Here is a 20,603-nt window from a genome sequence, read left to right as displayed (position 1 = left end):
TCAAATGCACGTGGCTCACATCGTTGTTAGCAGGCATGCTTCCTAAATTTCATTCCAAAACCAGGTGCACACCCACCAAATAAGGATGCCCTTTAAGAAAGAACTCCACAGAGCGAAGGCATGCCAGCACTCGTGTGGTGCAAGACTTGTCGCAATCCCAAAGGGCACCCCTAGAATGTAGCACGAGTTTTCGGGCAGTGTAATAGGAATTTAATGGCCACAAAACTTGACGCGTGCTTTTCTAACAGGAGAGCAATACCGTTGCCACGCGTACACGAAAAATGACACTAAGTGCTTAATGCCTTAGGTTTTAATGCCATTAATTTGCTGCTACATACAAAAATCATTTGAAATTTGCTCTAATGTCATTTTTGGTTTAGGGAGTTCCGCACGACTCATTCACCTTCATGAACGCCTTAAATCTGGCTACGTGATGGGCACGAAATGGAACCAATGAAACTCTCAGCACCAGAGTATTGATGCTGAAGCTGAACTTCGACATAAGACGATTTTTTGTGTCCGCTTGGTGGCGAAGTTCTGAAGAAGACGAAGTTCACTAAAACAGCGGCAAAAGGTAAACCATCTTGTTACTTCTTGTTTTGAATATTTTGGATTTGGCTACCACTGGCAGGCGACAGCAGCTGCTGAAGCCGTTTTTAGAAACGGCTTACACCATTTGCTTAGAAAACAGTCGTTTTTCTTTCATAAAAACATTTATAACCCTTCTAAAAAGTTTTTCTCCGCTTTAAAGACTTCTAAAATATGAGCCCATTTCTCGTTTTGGTCATTATCACCCTCATATCTAACACATTTGATGCCTTCGAGCTTTGGCGTGTAGCACACACCACCCAAATAATGTCATTCAGGGCCTCAAGAACTTAATGTCATTTTTTGTGCATGTGTGGCACGGGTATAATACCCCTGTCACGCAGCAGATCTAATGACATTTACAGCAAATGTCATTAGTTCGGCGCTACACGAGAATACCAAATGACATTTGAGGCGAATGACATTTAGCGGCTAACTGAGGTCCCGGACCTCATTTAGTGGCCAAATGAGTAGCCTCGACAGCAGTAGCGCGTTCCTACACAGGAAAGTTCACTAATAAACCAAAGAATAATGTTTTTAAAAACTGTCAGTAAACTTATATTTTCTTCTTTGTGTTGTTGTTCAAATAAAGAATGACAAACAAGTACTAACAAAAAAAAGAAAACCTCGTCCCCAGAGCATGCGCTACCCTAATCCGGATTCTTTGCAGACTTGTCTCGGCTTGTGATGTCTACTGATGTCACTTAAATCGGTGGTTTTCTTGTTTTGTATTTAAAAAATAACCCTTTGTTATGTTTTTTTAAATTTTACGTGTGAAAACATTCTAGATGCGCTTGAAATGTAATTTTTGCGGTTTTGCGAGCTCACTAATCGTCACCGCTATCACAATCAAATGACATTTGTTCCGCTGTGTAGACCCGCACGGCTGAGCCGAATGTCATTTACAGCTAATGTCATTCAGTTTGAATGACATTACATTTGCTGTGTGACAGGGGTATAAGTGATTAGACAGTGAGAGCTAAATTGAGATTCGCAGGTTGCCAGGTGACCACATTCCATCACCTGGCAGTTCCATCACCTGACAGCACTGCAGGCGCAAGCAGCACTACCACTTCTCCAGGGAGCACTTTCTCCCTTCGCACTTTCTCACACAGACTGCACGTCGTCTACAGGATTCATTATGCAGCGAGCATTCTTCTTCGAGCCCGTTCCATCCCTTCTTGCTCACCAGGGAGAAGTTGTAAGTGAGTTGGATCTCGTAGATGACCCGGCCATCAGGAAACACGTCACGTGCACCCAGCGGCAGCACCTTGGATTCGCTCGGCCTGCAGGTCACACAAGCGGGGGTCAAAGGTCAAACGGGGCTTTTACGCAACAAGGCCAGGGCTGTGAGGCATGCTGCAGCAGAGTATTTCGACTGCTTAGATTTGAAAGCATGCAGAAATCTCGCACGCACTCAAGGTTCCCCCCTCCATCGGAAACACAGCCACCAGTGCCAAGAATTGCACCTGTGAGCAGCCAGCATACTTCTTGCTGCACATGATAGACTCGAGCCTTGTCACTGCTTTATACAGCGAGTTGTAAACATTCTCAAATTACCTCACCAGATTGAAGTTGAGACTGCAATTTCAAACGAGAAAGGCGAGTTCCGAAAGTCCTGCTTCACTCGCACCATCCATTGCTGTGGTTTGCCGACATCGGCCATAGGCCTGCAAAGCTAACTTTAGTGGACCGCTTGCATGTCCAACCTGCCCAACTACAACTCACCTGTGCACAAACAAGGGTCCACGTTAATAAGAAAGTGAGTGAAAATTCAAATTTTGAACGCCGAGATTGAAAGAAAGCACACTGCATGACATTTTCTTTTCTGTTGCCAATCACAGGTCAACTAAGTCACTATATACTTCCATTAAACAGTCATATTATAAGTTAACAGTGTTTATTCTCATGGCAGTCGCCTTCCATTGGCTTAGCATGCCACCTGAAGCATCGTTGGATCAAATATTCTGTGAAAACCACTTCTGCTGACTAATTCAATGGCGTTGCGATATAGCTACCACCTCTAGACGGTAAGATTTTGGTTGAAATCCAAAATAGGGCAAAGTTTCTTCAGTTTTCCCTTATCCGGCCTTTGGAGGCAAATTCTTTTGCAGTGGGGCTATTCATACAATTACCACATGATAAAGCATAGGGCTTTTACTTTATTGGGTTGAGTTCAAGATAAGTTGTTTTCAGCATAGTTGGGCTGTGTTGCATTAGGTAACCTTACGTTGGGTTGGGTAAGGTTCGGTTCGGTTTCTCACTGCTGTGAGAAATTTCCTACGGTAATTCTCACAGCTACCATAAGAATAGACGCTGCCTTATAAATTATATGGGACAAAATAAATAATTCCTCCGCAAATTAAGTTTTGACAAACTTCCTTCAGTGGTTTCACGAAAGGCCTCATGAACAGACTCAGAATGCGTCCAGCTGCTATTCCACCAAATCCACCCCCCCATGTACATTGTACAAGGCTCCCTCAAAGAAAAAGAACAACGAAGGTCGTCGGTGCACCCACCGCAGGACGATGACGTGCTGCTTGAGGCTGGCTGCCGGCGCCACTTCCTCGGGCCGCAGCTCCGACGTGACGTCAAAGCGGAACACCCCGTCTGTCGCACGCTGCCAAACAGAACGAACACAGCGAAGATCTTCAGCTACGTCTCAATAGGCACACGTCAGTCGAAGGTTTTGAATTAGCATTCGTTTACCATATAACCGGACCCAACATCCCCCTTACTGCATGCCAGATGATTCGATAATCTTGCTCAATCTGTTTGATTACTGACCATCGCGTGCCAATATGTACCGATCAACACTTCCAATAAACGAGTGGCAAGTTTGTGCAACAACACCTGCTTTGTCTATTCCACTGTTCTTGGGGGCATGAAATAAGGGTTCTATTTTAGAAACTTGGGATTTCGGTTATGGGTTTGCAAATTACGCAAGAATGAGCTTAACACAGTAATTTAAATAAGCTCTTAGCCCCCCTGTCGCGGGAGACTAGGGCGGCATTTACCCGTACCCTGATCCTACGACACCTTTGCGCGGTCCCTGGAAAGCCGTATTATCAGGGTTCTACTGCATCACGAAAATAGTAAATATTGTGTTACACATGGTTTACGACTGCTGCATCAGTGCAACGTTGCGACATCAAATGCTGCCGCTATCGACACTGTTTCCTACCCTTCACCCTCCCCCTTTGAACCTTCAGACACAACGCCTTTTTAACGTGCACCAGCGCACCAGACGGTTGTCTTGGTCCAGCTACTGTCGGGCGTGTTCGTTTCCGTAATGTATTACAAGCTTCTTGCATCATAATGGCCAGTGAGGCCTAATGGCTTGCACAAAAATGATCTGCATGAAGCATGACTACTAATATATAATAGATTTTTTTCTTGTTCGCCTCACGTGAAGCTGCGAAATTATTCCTGGCACATAAATCTTAGAGCTTCATTTTTATAATGATAAAACAACTCTAATTAACCCTTGCAATAATATTGTTGCCTCTTTATACCCACAGACAACTGTTGGGCCTGTTGGCAAGCCCTTCCAAGGACTGGTGGAACATTCCGACTTGGCACACAACGGCATGCTCGCTGAAGTGCAGCTCGCCTTGACACTGGCACCACGTTTCCCTCTAGTACAGCTGAAACTCATTATAACGAACACTGATACAGTGAATTATAAGCTATAGCAAACTAAATACGAACTTTGGTTGGCAAAGCTTGTTTTCGTGAAACTTATTCTATTTATAACGAACAACTATTTGAGGAAGACTGATAGGTGACGTCTAAAGTTGTGGAAGTAGAAAAAAAGGCCCTTTCGTGCGTGGACAATGTGAAAGCTTAATCCTACTCGGTGCTGTTAAAAGCCACCAGATGAAGATCAAATCCTAACACAAATAAGAACGCATGGTTGTTTTGTCGAACACACTTTGTTTTGTTGTAATTTCACTTTCTCGTGTTCCTGTCCATGTTTGAAATGCCGCAAGGAAACAGGGAACGATCACCTCGTTTTCAGTGGGTTCGAAGTCTAGCATATGGCGTTTTTGTATCCGAGATATTTGCCCTAGCCAGATTGCCCATTTGTTGAAGATGATTTTTACCCATACTAATACAACGAATATCAAATACAACTAATTTGCTGCCCCAACACTACTTTGTTACAATGAGGTCCGACTGTATATATTATAGTATCAAACTCTATGAGAGCATGAATAGCTGGACAGAGAGGAAAGCGAGCCACAGCAGTTTCTAGCTCGGACATGGGCAATGCCAAACTCCACTGCGCCGAGTTGAACTGGGGTGGAGCCATAGGGCAGCGTACCATGCACAGACGTTGGGGGTACGGCTGGAGCCCGTAGAAGGTGAGGGTGCAGTCCACCTCCACCTCGCCCAGGTTGGTCCACCACTTGGCTATGCACAGCTCCAGCGTGCACCCGCCCTGCATGGTGGACAGCAACGTGGAAACACGGGTGAACAGGGGGGGTCAGGGGGGAAGAGAAACAAGCCTACTTAATTAATGGGCGACACTGCTCTTGAAACAGCTCCTTTTAATTTTTAAGTAAACCCACCTAACAATGGCCTGCTCTTCCTTGCAAGTTACTGTCCAGTTTCCACTAAATATAGAAGCCAAGACAAACTCTCCACCCTCCTGGATCTTCGTGCCATAAGCCTAGTTAACCCTTTCACTGCAGAGTTTTTTTTAATGACTGCTTCACACCCCCTGTTTGGTATTTTTAATGTTGCTTACATGACAATTTTGTGCTAGTAAATCACTACAACGCCATAGAAACATTTTTATTCCTGAAGATTCCTGAAGAAGATGGGTTGAAAGCACGTTCTTGAGGCTGGAATTCTTTCTTCTTCCAGCAGAAATTCCGCTCGTCGCGTTTCTTCTTCTTCCTGGATTCTAAGAATGCAGGGGCTTTTCCTCGCTGTCTTTGCTCAACAAGCCATTTAGCTGAGTTGCTTCATCATTGTGACTTTTGTTGGAGTGGGAATTGATCAAAAGTTCCTGAATTTCTGTGTCCGTCAAGGCGCAGACGCGCGCGACACGGTTGCCAGCCATTGCAGCGCTGCTGATACGAAGGGGAAGTGACGCGAATGGAGGAACACGTGCTCCATCTCCTGTATAAAATTTCAGCTACAAATTTTATGCATTTGTGTGAACTCTCCATAGATGGCGCGATACACCCGCTATACTTTTTTTGCCTCAGTTGTTTCGGAAGTGGTACGGAGTGAGTTATAATGGCAGCACGAATATTCTCGGGAATAGCAAGGGGTGTGCGTGTGTGACCGCCCGAGTATCTTGGGATTGGCAATGAAAGGGTTAAGAAGACCCCCGCCCCCCCCCCCCCCCCCCCCCCCCCCGCCCCTTAACAAGTAAATGACAATCCCTTCCTAAAGACATGAATTCAATCTCCACAACTTGCTAAGCGGCAAACACATCTTGTTTTTCGGTTGCTACAAATTTTAGCCGGCCACGTGCAGAACTTCAAGGACAGTCAGGGTACTGCTATGACATCCAATGCCCGAGAAGTTGTTCCCGCACCTACTAGGGTTGCCACCTTGAACCCCCCCCCCAAAAAAAAAAAAAAAAACACGGCCCTTCAGGAAGAGAGGGGGGGGGGGGGGGCGTGGTACATAGAACGTTTAATTCGTGTTGAAAAAAAGACGCCATGTTTTTGACATATTGTAGCATTTTCTTAGAGAGAAATCAACATAACATTTGTACTGAAAGTGATTGAGAGCTTGGTTATTGCTCTGTATGTGCTTCACTGCAAAGTAATCGCAATTGCTGACCGCGGCAGCGGCATTTCGTTGTTTTGTTCCTCCCTTAGATCCCCCTCCATCTCAAGCAACACGTGCGCCCACGTATTTTCTCTGCTCGCGTGTCTTTCCGCAGCTTGTCAACACGTTTGTTGTCTTCGTTGTTAAATTGACGCTTATAAAACGCTAAAACAGAGATAATCACGGCACGAGGGCCAAAAAACCGGCCAATGACGGTCGGTTTCAAGTATGGACCGGCAACCGGCCCGCTGATTAAAAAACCGGTCGGGCTGGTCCAAAACCGGGCAGGCGGCAACCCTAGCGCCGACAAGCCGCGAAAGCACAGGTTCGAGCCACTCTGTACAAAACCATCCGAGCCCACCCCTGAGCTCTTTTGAATAAGAAGAAGAAGGGCGGCCTCACCAGGACGGCGAAGGCGTGCGAGGCCTCGCCCATCGGGGGCACCATGCAGGTCTTCTGGAACTCGTGGGTCTCGCACGACTGCAGCGGCTGAAGCTGCACCGCGTGCACCACCACGTGCGCCACCTGCTGGGGGTCCCGGGACTTCAGCTGCAGCCCTGCACGTCCCCACAGGGGCCAAGGAGGCGTTGCGTTAGTGCGAAGAGCGCACAACAACCGCACGCGACTGCGGCATCCCTCACTGCGGCAATATACAAAGCGCGCAGTGGGCCCCTGCTTGTACAAGCACCTTTACACAACAAGAAGAGCAAAGAAACAGTAGCAACAGAGCTGACATTCAAGCTATTTGATTGTTCGATTCGAAACAGCTTCACCCCTCCTTTTTTGATTCGAACTTAGAATCTTTTCTTTGAGGTGGTCCAATTCAATTTAACGCATTGTCCAGGGTGCCTTCTGATAGCACTCCAGCTCAGTGCTGTAGCCATGGCTGGAGTGCTGTTTGATGACATCCGAACCTTTCAAACTAGGCTAACACGTGGAAGAGTGTCTGTTGCTGTGGTGTTAGAGGTTCAGTCTTAGATTCCCGATACCAAGGGCACTGCTTCAAGCCCGACTTTCCACTCCTTTATTATTATTATTACTTTTTTAATTTTCAGTTTCAAGTACAGTGTAGACCGCTTATAACGTATGCCGCGGGAGCCGTAAAAATTCGCACTATAAGCGGTACCGCACTATAACCAAAACACGCGCGAATTCAACCACATCGCCAACTAGCTCTCAAGTCAACGTCTATTTATCATCACTGAAACGCACAGCACTTAAAAACGAAGGCACGGTCTATATTCCGTATGATTTTTAACATCAGCCGCTGCTGCAGGGCAAAAGCGCAGTCTCACAAACGGCGAGCGCGGCTTTAACTTCCGTTGTGTTTGTCTTTTGAAAGACCATGGCTGCGTTTTTAGCATCTATGAACAGATGCCGCAAGACGTGATAAGAACGCCAGCGGGATTTTTTTTTCTACCCCACCTTGTGTTCACGATGCCGAAGGCGGCTGCTTATCAGCACAACGTACTGGTGGTGGAAATCTTCGGCTTCGCGCGGCTCGAATGTTCGGAAAGGGAAAGAGTGGTGGCTTATCTGCAACAATGTTCTAAAGCGTGAACCGCGTGGTAGATTTGGTATCGCGAAAACGTGCAGTGCACGCCAGCGCGGATACAACTGGCGTGGTGTGGGCGGCGCAGTAAGAGGTGGCAACATGGCGTCGGCACTGGCCGTGAAGCGGTGCAGGCAGTTCCAGCGACCCTTTCTAACCGCTCGCTGAAATGCCGCACGGTGCGCAAGCGAAGATGCTCATGCAAGAAAAGAGCTAATAATGTGGGCCAAAAGTGGAATATAAACTGCCATCCACGCTGCTTGTGAAAGCGCCCATCAAAAAATACCGCGGTGGTAAGCCTAAACATCTCTGGCGTGGCTAGCCGGCTCGGAGCGCTTCGAATCTCCCGCCATTAGGTACGCGTCTCCCCATTGGTGCAAGTCGTCAGGCTCCTCCCACTACCACGCGAAGAAGCCACCGCGAGCGCATAATTGTCGACACGAGCCCGAAAAAAACCAAAAAACTCGCGCGCAACGCCGATGTGCACAATTTGTGTGCGAAAACGGGACATGCGGTTCACGATTAATAAAATAAACTTGCCGCGCGCGGATGGGGAGTCTGTCGCTATCTTCCGAGGTGCATCAAGTAAGGACAGTTGTGGTTATCAGGTACGCACGAACTAAAGGGTGCCTATTTTTTTTTTTTTTTTCTTTGGGTGTCTACGTTAGAGGAGGGCAAGGGGTGCACGCTGCGGCAGATTGCCGATTTCATCCTTTCTTTTTTCTTTTGCTACCCTAAAACGATGCCTCCGCTGCGCCGGTCGATCAGCAGACCCACCGAAAAACCGCACTATAAACGGTATTGTGCTTTGGCCAACCGCATCTTAAGGGGGGACGCGGCTTTCAACTTCGGAAAAATGACCAAAACATCGTTTTTTTGAAACCCACATATTCGGCTTCTATGTTTCCTATTCTGTGCGTCTGCAAAGTTTTTATGCTGAAAAGCGTCGCAAAGTGGCATAAAAAAATACTTTTGTCAGGCGCGGTGACAAGCTATCAGCGCAAAAGGGCGAAAAAACGGCAATTTTCGGAGCGCTCTATCTCCGCAACGGTGCCACCGGGCGCGGCCATTTTGATATGGTTAGATCGGCCGAGCGATCGTCTTTCCGGTTCCGCTCGTCTCTTGTATCTTCGTTCATTCACAAACGCACAAACGGCAGAAAAGAAACGACGCACAAACGAAGCTAGAAATAGATGCTGAAGCGCTATTGGTCCTCCGGTCGGGGCGCAGAACAGCGACTCTCCTGATTGGATGTCGCGGGCGCAACGCAAGATGGCGGCCGCCTGAGCTGCGTAGCGAGCGGATTGAGTTCATTTTCGCCGCTTCGCTCGGCCGAGTTTCTGTTCAATCTGTGGTATTCAACACGCACGTTATCGCGATGGGAATGCCAGAGATAACGAGCCAGATTACGGAAAGTTGTGTGGCTCGAAAGGCGGAGGTCATCGAACGCTTCGTGGTGCGCGTGACTCTACCGTCGCCAGACCTTGGAGGGTGACGCGATGTGCGCGCTTGCGAAAGCGGTTCGTGAAGTGAACTTTTAGCCGGATTTGCGATGTTTACACGCTTAGTTATTGCTGTGTTTTGGCTGTGGGCTCGCTAGCCTTGATAAAGAAACGGTCGACGCGTCAAACGCTGCGGCGCGCACGGCATAGCCGACGCGCATTGGAGCATCACATGACTGGGCAACCGGTTACGATTGAACGCCAGTAGTTGTAATTAATGCCTGCGACGTTAGATTTAATCTTAAAAGCGACCTGACCAGCCATATCAGGTATAATCAAAGTTCGATATGTCGCGGTAAGCGTGCGCTGCGATGCGCGCGAGCCATATCGCCTTTCTTGCGCTACGTTTCCCGTGCACTTGTAATTTTCATGCAAACAGGTTTGAGTTAATAATATAGGAATAAAAATATGCTCTCTGCGTTAAAAATGTACGTTACTGTGGCAGCATTTAACAGTGATTTTTTTAGGTAAATTATTGATACCATTGCATAGGGCATACTGGCTGTGCTGCGAGAAATATTGGATGCCTTGAATGTCAAAAGTAGTAAAAAAATATGCTCTTGCATTGAAGTTGGGAGTTATGCAGAATACTCTACCAAGCTTCAAAGTAGCTCATTTTCATCCTTGTGGTATGCAAACTTTTGGCAATGAACAACTGCACGTATGAGTACTAAGTTGGTGTGCCAGGCAAGATAAAACATAAAAAAAGCCAAAAATGTTCAAATTTAAGTAAAAAAAATGCTTAACTTGTTGCCATGGTGACAACACTGCAAAAGGAGGTTGTCCAGTGCGATACAGCCAACCAGCTAACCTACTTTGCATTGAAAGCCCATTGAAACCCATCTTCCCCTCCGTTTGGTTTGCAAAGGGGGTATGTACTCTTCACGGAGGAGCTGAAAATGATGTTTTCTGGAAAGAGAAAGGCTGTAAAAGGCACTCCAATTTCAATGCAAGGCCTTCCAGAAGCCCCATGTTCAAAAGGACATGAAAGGCTGCAACCGTGGCGACTTTTGATAAGTGAAACCTATGTTGCAACTTCGGAAGCCGTTTTCTCAAAACAGTTTTTTTTGCCACCTATGTCGCTTGTACCAGGGATTTCTTCGTGACCACTGGGTCTATTTTGATTCCGTTTCTTGCATTACATTCCTTGATGAACAGTTCAGGTCGTGACACTTTTGGTTTTCCAGATTTGTTTTTTGTGACTTTTTTATTCAAATAGTCGTTCACAATCAACATGCCTGTTGCACATTAACCTCTAAAAAAATGAAAACTAAAAAATATTGTTTTGTAAAAAAAAAATTCTAAAACTGTCACGACCTCGCCCATTCATTTGGGAATGCAAAGCACTTCGAAAAAGTTTTCTATCGTGTTTTATAAGTCGCTCAAGCTCGGTACAAACGGAACAGAAAGAAAATTTAATAAATAAAAAAGTTATCAAAATATTATCTTGAAATTTTGATGGTGTTATCACAGAAGCATTTCCAGTTGCTGTGCCAATTTTCATCAAAATCCACTCAGAAATAAAAAAGTTGATTTTGAAAGCCACGTCCCCCCTTTTAAACGGTATGCTTATGCATTGAGTTCTATGGGAGGCAAACCGGTGGTCGCAAAAACCCGCGTTATATCCGGTCCCGCACTATAAGCGGTTACGTTATAAATGGTCTACACTGTATCACATTTATGAATTTGGTTAGTTTTTGGTGTTTTAAATTATTGTTTTCTGTTTGTTAACTCAGGTCATGTCAGGTTAGGTGATGTTCGGGAGAGAGTAAAGCCAGATGCCGCATTTTTTTTTACAAAACGCTGACCGACACTGTTTTAGCGGAGTGCTTATAGTACCATCAGACGGCGCTCCAGACACACAAGACACAGCCCTAATTTGAACGCGTCTTTCAGCCGCACTCAACAACAGCATAGCGGCAGCCGGGCCCCAGTGAAAAACAGTCACAGTGAGCCGAGTGATATTGAGCGGTGCACGTCTTGCGCCCTTTTTCATTTTCTTTGTCCGTTATCTCAATGTCATTAGAGCACAATGGATCAGTACCAACTTGCGCGATTGACAGTCCTTTTACACTGAACAACATGAGAGGGGTCCCCTTCTTCATAACAGCACCCCCCCCCCCCTCAGGTGGACACGAGGCACCCAGCAGGAAGGAAGGAAAAAGGAGGGGCAGCTTACCAGCCCAGGTGGCTCCCTGGGGTGGCACAAGGAACTCTCGGTGCACCAGGCCCGGCCGCAGGGGCAGTTTCTCCAGCCGCCACTGGTGGCCCTCCTGCTCGCCCACCCTGCATGGGGGGAAGGGGCAGCCAGGGATCACTGCTACGTGCCACCACAGCAACTCACACTGCTGTTGGTCACTAGGCCAGAGTGCCAGGCACAGCTGATTGCACTGATAGATAGAGTAAAGCCCTGATAAGAGTAGAGCCCTGATAGATAGATAGAGTAGAGCCCTAATAAGAGTAGAGCCCTAAGAGTAGAGCCCTGATAAAAGTAGAGCCCAAAAGGCCCAGCACTACACTAGAGATACTGACGCTGGATATTGGTCAGACCTTGCAGTCTACCTGGCATAGCCTGAAGGGAGAGAGGGAGGGAGGGAGGGGGGGGAGAGAGTATACACACTGCCAACTACATTGCTATGCTTGCCCAAGGCCCAACAACAAAGGCCACACTGCCACCTCACATTGTGACAATTTTCAGACGGGGGCAGCTTTCAAAAATGAGGTAAGAGCAAAGTGACGTGCACATTGCACAGCACATAAGCCAATCGATCCAGACAAGCTACGCCTCAGCAGGGATTCTAATACTCTCTAACGTCAAAAGGACACTGAAGTGATTTGTAAACACTGGGATTACTTGCGCAAAATGAAGCCTGGAGTCCCAAGGCCATGTTTCGACCACTATGCGGGGGGGGCCCCATTCACGCAACTTTATTTACTAGAAAAACAATTCGACAGTTTGTTCCTTTTTCTGCATCCTCCTTGCGATTTACCTGTGACTTTTCCTATGATGTGCACAATTTCATATTGGCGGGAGTGCCATTCCGGAACTGCCAATCTGGTATACTACTATGTTTGCCAACCCGTGGGACTGTGTTCCAGCCTGCCCCTGATGAAGACTGCGCCCATCAAAGTGTCTACTTCCCCGTAATGCATGAGAGCAGGTGCCAAGGTCGGCCACAACTCTAACTCACGGCCTGGGCTTGATGACTGTGATGGGCACCTCGAAGACAGGGCCCTTGTCCACGCAGGTCACATCAAACGCCTTCACCTGCATCAGGGGTAAGGTAGGAGGCCGATGGGAAGCCTTCAACAACACCATTCCTCCATGAAAATTACTGTTTGGTCAGCAGCCTCACGACCGCAGACAAGCTTCGTCAGGCTTCACCACTGGTAAAGTTCCTCCGTGAACCCAGTTGGGTGAGGGGGACTACCGCATTCATTCGATTATAAGGCAGTAACGATTATAAGACGAGGGTGATGTTTGGAGAGTAAAAAAAAATAGTCATACTATATACACACTGAGCTTCAAATATAAGGCAAGGTACGACTTTGAGACTGCGGATTTTGGGGAAAAAACCTCACATTATTTTAGAAAAAATATGGTACTCATACATGGTGAGAAACAGCTGGAGTGCAGAGCAAGACTACGAAGCTACTGCACCAGACCCCTCCTCTTCCCCCAACACTGTTTTGGCACCCTGATCCCATGAGAAGCAGCTTTGACAGTGAGAAACTGAGACAGAAACTCTCAAACATATTCCACCTTGTACAGTTTCAGTGGAAAGAGCTTCCTGCCATCAAGAATGGGTGCTAGATGAAGCCTCCCCTGTCTAGGATATGCGGGGAACTGGTTCTGCACAAAGCCAATGCTCTAAAAAAAATGGCAGCAATTTGCACCATTATGGTGACACGGCACTGGAAGTTCGACAGAGAATTTCGGTGGGTACAGAATGAAGCCCTGTGGTGGAAGAGGGTGGGGAGGGCAGCAGCAGAAGCAGTGGGATCGTCATCTTTTTCATCCCGTGGGACGCGCACCCCAAATCTACCAACGGAAGATCCCAGTGTTACCTCCAGCATTAAAATCACCCTTGCAAGGTAGAGGAACCGTTTCCTGTTATGTACGACACTGCCGTCAAGCAGCAGGCAAAAAAGCTGCTTGAGCAAACAGAGGAAACACGATTTCTCCAAGCATGAAGAAAGCGTTCCACTTAGGGGAGATGTTTCTGAAGAGGACAACTAATAGGGCAGCCCAAACACAGTGGAACCTCGGTGATACAAATTCAGTTGATATAAATTTCGCTGTGACACGAACTGTCAAAATTCCCCAACCAAAATGCACCGTATAAAATGCCGAAAAATTCGGATGATCCATACACGTTTATCTCTCCAGCGCGGGTGTTACGAACGCACTAGCCACGAGCAGCTGACCGTGGCGCAGATGAGAGGAGGGAGCATTGGTACGGCCGTGCAGCCTTGGTTGCACGCGGGCACAAAAGCATTATGGCACTAGTCCTTCCCCGCCAACAACAATCCTCCTCGTGGTGTGTTTACAATAGGGGCAGGAGAGGTGCTGCTCCAAACGAACACAACGTTTCACCCTCTCTACGCCTGTTCTTTCTCCCTTCCCTCTTTTATCTCCCGCTACAATCTCTCCTCACTGTCCCTTTCGTCCAGCTCAGGTGCCTTTAGCTTCCTTTTTGTATTATACTTTTTGAATAAACCACGGCCAGGGTGGCAATCAGGCGTTCCCTCTCATTTCCGACGGTGGATACTCTCGCCATTTGGCTTCTTCCACATTCTTCGCAGTTTTTCCGTTTGCACGTTGAACCGCATGGCTTGTTTCTACACGAGAGTCGTGTGCATTGCCGATGGGCGCGCATTCTTTTGATGGCCACATTGACAATTCGGCCCGGCAGCCCGACGGCAGCTCCTCCCTCTGCTGTTCAGAGGAGCCTCGTGATTTGCCCCAATGGGGAGAGACACGCTCCTAATGGCGGCAATTTCGAAACATTGGGAGCAGCTGGCTCGACCACCTCCGCAGGGGATATTTGGTGCGGATGACATTTTATAATGCACCTTTAGCCCAGATTAGATTATCAGCTCCTTTCGCGCATGAGGAGTTTAGTTTACGCCTCGAGCTGCGTTTTAACAAAAGGTTAGAAGCAGTCCCTGGAGCTACCTGCATATGACAGCTGACGCCATGTTGCTGCAGCCGGTCGCATGCGTTTCCACAAGCAAATAACTCCTTTTTCCTCGTTTTGTGGTGATAGGGATTTTCGGGTGATAGGAATATTTTTGCCACCCCCTTGACATTCGTATCACCATTGTATGTATGTATGTATGTATGTATGTATGTACGTATGCCTGCTTGTATGCAGGTATGTATCTATGTATGTATGTAGTACAATGATGACAGTGGACCACAGCGGCCCCTTGTTGCTTCAGATAACTTACTAACAGCCCTGGCGTGGCTGACACACACAGGAGACAAAAATAATCAAGCGACCGGAAGACACATACCGCGGTGTAGTAGCAGCCGGGTGGGAGTCCGCAGGGGTCCACGCGGATGGAGATGGCGCGCGAGGTGTACGTCATGTTCAGCAGTGCCGGCACCGACACCCAGGCCGCGTCACATGTCAGGCTGAAGTTCATCTCAAACCCGATCTTGTCCAGGGGGTCTGCAGAACAATAGCACCAGGGTTGTTTCAACGAGGGCCATTGCAAGGGTAAACAAGGTTCGTGGCCATTCACAGGGACGCAGGGGTTTTGAACACTAAGCAGGATCCACATGTCGTCCGTTAGAGTTGCCGTAAAGGCAAAAGACAACTTGGTTCAATTAGAAAAAATTGGCCTTTTGTTAACACATTCAGGTCTATTCCAACCACAAAACAGGCTTTTTTAACAGAAAAAATGCAAGAAATACAGAAAAATTTTTAAATTTCGCACTACAGTGGTGTGATATGGGCCAGCGCAAAAAACATAGTTGTCGGTGCGTTAACTGCACGTTAGAGTTCAATTGATCCTGTCAAAACAGAACCAAGACGCCCCACTACAATCGCCTAGTCATGTTTTCAGATCTCTTGGTGGTGGCTTAGGTCAGGGGCAATTAATCACACAAACAATGTACTGCGACGTCATAGAAAATTTGCCAGAAACTGACTTGGGAGTCTCCACTGCTTTATCTGTTTATCTTTATTTGAACGCTGCAGGAGCTCTTGTCAGGAATCGACTTAGCTCATCCCCAAAGAATTTTCCCCACACCGTTTTCCTTAAGCCTAACTGCCTTCCACTTATGCCTGCATCAGATATCTCAGCAAATGACTGCCTCTCTTGTAAAGTATAAAGATGGACTACCGTATTTATTCAAATAAAAGGCGAAATTTTTTCCAAAATCTCTACTCTCAAAATCATACCTCACCTTATATTTGAAGCTCAGTATATATATATATATATATATATATATATATATATATATATATATATATATATATATATATATATATATATATATATATATATATATATATATATATATATATATATATATATATATATATATATATATATATATATATATATATATATATATATATATATACCATATTTTCCGCTGTATAAGTCTCGTTTTTTTTTCCTGAAATTTTCGTTGGTGCATCTTATCCACCAGTGAGACTTATGCATGGGATAAATTTGGTACGTGGCGGCCGCGCGTGGCCCGCACTCAAAAAGGTGCCTGTGTGCGGCGTGATGTCAGAGCACGTTAAGAGACAGACACAACTCTATGGTCTAAATGAATGAATTATTTGTTAGCGAGTCAGAGAAAGAAGGCTTCGCTGGTCTTGCCTAGACGACGTCTCTAAGTACATGCCATCTGTGTGTATCAATAAGCCATTTTTGAGAAGTTAGTTCTGTCTAGACTTTGGATGTTATATGCCCGTGTCTAGCACTGCTTACGGGAAGATGCGTTCAGAGGCGGCGGCCACCGCAACCATGTACTTTAACCGCACTTTCTAACGAACTGATCCTCTACGAGTTTACCCGATTAACAAGTGCGTCTTGCACACCAGTGCAACTTATAGACCAGAATATATGGTACACACACATTCTCTCTCTCTCTCTCTCCAAACTGCACTCTCGCTTTATAGTCGTGGGCGTCTTGGAACTGAATGGTAGCTGGTCCTCTCCAAATTTCTTGACCTCCGACTACTATGTCACAATTCCTTGCCCAGTATACAAGTATTAAGATATGGCAGCCTCCTCTCTTAAAATATGCAGAAAACATTTCAACGGGAACACAATTGGTACTTCACAAATTGGCTCTGTGCTATTTACCGAGCATGATGCTGCAGGTTTGTTTTCGGGCTATGGTGGCCATTTTTTGTCACGAAAGCGAAGAACAAATACACGAGTGGGTGGATGTTCCGGCACACGTTAAAGATCCCCAAAGTGAACCAAAGTGCAGCGCAATTTTTCTTGAAAGTACAAACTCATGTTGGAGACGGCAGAAAGAGGACGACAAACACATAGCGGTTTGTGTTTGTTGTCCTCACTCTGCTGTTTGCAACAAGCGTTTGCACTTTCAAGAAAAATTACGCTGTACCCAGAGTCATTCAATAAACATTGGTTGCGAAACTCTCCCTCACAATCCAAGCCCTGCAAGCACCCCAGCTTCGTAGTAGCCAAGGGGGCAGGTGTGTTGGCACAGCACAAGAGGGACAAAGGCTGAAATAAAGCTTGCCTCTAAAGTTAGAAAATATGAAAATTAGGTTACGTTTACTTATGTTTCCACAGTTCTTCTTTGATGACTTATGGCAGCAGCCATACGTCATTACCTCTCTCGAGTACTCGAGTACTATTTCTCGAGTACTACTATATCGAGCACTCGAGCTTGAGTGCTTGAGCGCAAGTACTCGAGTACTATTTCATTGTTTTGTCGACAGGTGGCAGGCTAGTTGATCATGTGGGGGCCTATGATGAGTTTCATAACTGGTGTATATTGAGCAACCCTGCGCTGTACCATCTCCATCCAAGCTACCAGCCTCACGAGGGAGGTCTGAACTAGTCATCCCCAGCCGCGCCCGGTTGCGGCCCGGGTGGCCAACCGTACCGGCGCGCTCGTCGTTCAGCAGCAGGGGCTCGATGGTGACCGTGTGCACGGTGGGCTTCTGGGTCAGGTGGGGCTCGCGCAGGTACAGCCCCCGGCGGTGGGGGCCGCAGCCCACCCGGAAGCGCACCTGCCGCTCCCGCCCCTGGCCGTACTGCAGCAGGTGCTCAAAGGCCCGGTCCACCTGCGGGTCGTCGCGCAGTGAGGGGAGAAGGAGAGGCGTCACGAGTCTCCTCACTCTCTTGAAGTGGAGAAGAGGCCGCCCTTTCCCTCCCAATCACTTCCTCTCTATCCTCTCTTTTCCTCACTATACTTTTCGCTACTCTATTCTTCCCTTCCACATTCCTGTCCCTTCCTAGTCCCCTTCCCTTCCCCTCAGGGGGCCTGATTAGGTGTCGGCACCCCCCGTCAGAAAGCTTCGGGCCTTTTTAATCCAACTATCCTGTCCCAAGAACCTCATAGCATAGCATACAAGCAATGAAGAATGCTCATTGTGTGCCACAGAAGCCTGGTCCTGTTGGTTCACGAGTACAATGCAGCCCACTTATAACGAACACATTGGGAAATGGAAATCAGTTCGTTATAGCCGTTTTTCACTATATCTGGACACAAAATCTATGTATACAAATGGTAACGGGAAACGAGCATTCGTTCGCTATAGCCAGGATTTCGTTAAATGAAGACAAAATACAAGTTGGGTTTATTAGAAAGACTGCTTAGTCCCAATAACAATGATACCAATATCACCGCAATCTTCCAACAAATAACGGAGATATGAAAGAAAACGTGTGAAGCAGTTGCGACCCCCTAGCCAGTTTCCCGCAACTTTTCTATGACGTCACGGAACCTTGTTTGTGCCATTGGCGGCTGCCTAACTGACCCGTCGCGACGACACATGACTGGACGTCTGTAATGGGGCCCCTCTAGTTCCATTTGACCGCATCACTTGAATGCTAACGTGCAGTTAACGCACTGAAAATTCTGTTTTATTGGTGGCCCGTATGACATCATTCTTGCTCATAACACGTCACTGTGGCGCAAAATTTGGAAGTTTTTAAATACTTCTCGCTTTTTTTTTTTCGTTAAAAAAACATCTTTTGTGGCTGTGATGGAGCTGAGTGAGATCCTGAATCCTAGTTCTTTCAAATTAAACGAAGCTGTATTTTCTCTTCAAGGCTCCTTTAACATGTCCCATACACCTACACCACACGTCTGAACGGACAGTGTAATGGAAATCCAAATGTTATAACGGACAATCTTATAAACATCACAATGAACGGCATTCTCAATCTTTCGAGCTTCAAGCACTGAGGGCCACTCGCCTGCAGCAGGCCGTGCCCCATGCTGAAGGGGTCTGTGTTGGACAGAGCGCTGTTTTCCAAGGCCCGGCGCACGCTGTACGGCGAGTAGGCCAGGCCTTTCGCAACCATGCCCGACAGAAGCAGCGCTGCAACATTGCACGCAAGGACAACCTTCAGCCCTCCCACCCCCACACTGCAACAGGATCACACGAAAGCACAGAGGCATGCGTAGAAACTCGGGACCAAAACTTTCACTCTAAGCCAATGCGTCTGAGGTTTAGGTAGGCACAGCCCCTGTTGTTTTCTGCAAAGCCCCAGTGGTCACAAGGCACGCAGACATTTTTGCCCCTTTGGCGCAGCATTCACTATCTGCGAAGTTGGTCTTCTTCATGCAACGATGAAGCACATGCAACATGTCTGCAAAAGCAGTGCACAAAGCTCGTCTTACTTTGCGCACTAAAGTAATCTGCTGTCACGCACCAGTATTCCCCCATACTCCCACATCCAAGGTCTCCTGCCGTTTTTGTGAGCAAGTGCACAAGCTTCCCCAATAGCGATTTTTGTTTCGAAGCATTATCAGTTGAAAAACGGTTTTGTCCAGACGGTTTTGAAGTGAATAAAACATTACAGAACTTCTGGCCCGGCTGTGAGCAAGGACATCGGTAAAATGTAGCCTCCACTTCGCAACTAAGTAAACATTACTTCCTTATTCATTAATGTTTTTTCCAAGCACTGGTGAGAAGCTGTGGTTACAAATGTGATGACCGTGGTGGTTTACTGTACCCCTGACTCGGTGGGGTGAAGGCACATGGCAGATTTGGCCTTTTGTCGACCATAAAAAAAAACCATGCAAGTGTCAAAATTGTTAGCTTCCAGGTGACATTCCATGTCACTGCTGGCCGGGCACTCCCGGCACGATGCAGAAGTTTAATTAAATGCGACGATAGGCTCCTCCCCGCACCTAAACCGACCTAAAAGATACTACACCACCCTCAATTACGAAAAGAATGCATACGAACGATCTAATGGGGAATTTTTAAATTAAGAAAAACATAGTGGAAATACAAAAATAAAGTTGCCATTGCTGGGGCTTGATCCCAGAATTTCAGTGTTAAAAGCCACAACACTACCCGCTAGGCCCCAGAGGTCGACCAGCAAGCCCGTCTTAGCAGTTGGTCCAGAAGACCGCCGCAGTATTCAAAGCTGACCAGTAGACAGTGGTAAGGGCAACCAGAAGTGCCCAGCCCGCGCTGACGGAATGTCGCATCTTTCATGCCGTCCCAACGCCACTGGGCACCACTTTCGCCATTTTCGCCCATTCGCAACTACTGGGCACCTGTACAGAAGTGAAAGAAAGAAAGAAAAAAAAAAAAAAAAAAAGAGACCCACCGACAGCGCCGGCCGCATGCGGGGAGCTCATGGATGTTCCGTTGAGCAGCTGGCTGGACTTGAGGGTCCAGTTGGCCACCGAGGTGATGGCTCCACCCGGGGCACACACGCTCACCCCAAGGTCACCATCTGGGCTGCCCCCACCCCCCAACACCACCACTCACCTACTAGCACTGGCACTTTCCTCGGCATATACCGCTACACTAGACGTCCACACAAGAGGTCCTCACGTTGGTGTTTTCCACTTCACAGTGTCTACAGCACAAAAAACAGACTGCAGCGATCTATGCACAAATCTGCAAAACTAATCGTAGTGTGTATTGTAATGTGTTAAATCCATGTTTAACGGTGGTAACTCTAATTCTAAGCATTGT

The 20,603-nt window shown here is 47.1% G+C and overlaps 1 protein-coding gene across 1 annotated transcript in view; it reads right to left on the bottom strand.

Annotated features, from left to right (window-relative positions):
* The window catches only part of LOC144173109 (tripeptidyl-peptidase 2-like), a 69,130-nt gene that overhangs the window by 15,537 nt on the left and 32,990 nt on the right, over nucleotides 1–20,603 (bottom strand). Inside the window, exons 11-20 of the mRNA XM_077701616.1 lie at nucleotides 20,230–20,363; nucleotides 18,862–18,986; nucleotides 17,543–17,723; nucleotides 14,956–15,113; nucleotides 12,627–12,703; nucleotides 11,615–11,721; nucleotides 6,784–6,938; nucleotides 4,916–5,032; nucleotides 3,108–3,208; nucleotides 1,778–1,874 (exon numbers count right to left, since the gene is read on the bottom strand). Coding sequence (XP_077557742.1) covers nucleotides 1,778–1,874; nucleotides 3,108–3,208; nucleotides 4,916–5,032; nucleotides 6,784–6,938; nucleotides 11,615–11,721; nucleotides 12,627–12,703; nucleotides 14,956–15,113; nucleotides 17,543–17,723; nucleotides 18,862–18,986; nucleotides 20,230–20,363 — 1,252 coding nt within the window. The remainder of the gene's footprint in view (nucleotides 1–1,777; nucleotides 1,875–3,107; nucleotides 3,209–4,915; nucleotides 5,033–6,783; nucleotides 6,939–11,614; nucleotides 11,722–12,626; nucleotides 12,704–14,955; nucleotides 15,114–17,542; nucleotides 17,724–18,861; nucleotides 18,987–20,229; nucleotides 20,364–20,603) is intronic.

The sequence above is a fragment of the Haemaphysalis longicornis genome, unplaced genomic scaffold, assembly GCF_048455015.1.
Source record: "Haemaphysalis longicornis isolate Haplotype H1 unplaced genomic scaffold, Haemaphysalis longicornis Haplotype H1 scaffold_29, whole genome shotgun sequence".
NCBI lineage: Eukaryota > Metazoa > Arthropoda > Arachnida > Ixodida > Ixodidae > Haemaphysalis > Haemaphysalis longicornis.
Note: the sequence above shows the minus strand (reverse complement) of the source record. Positions and strands in the feature narration are given on the sequence as shown.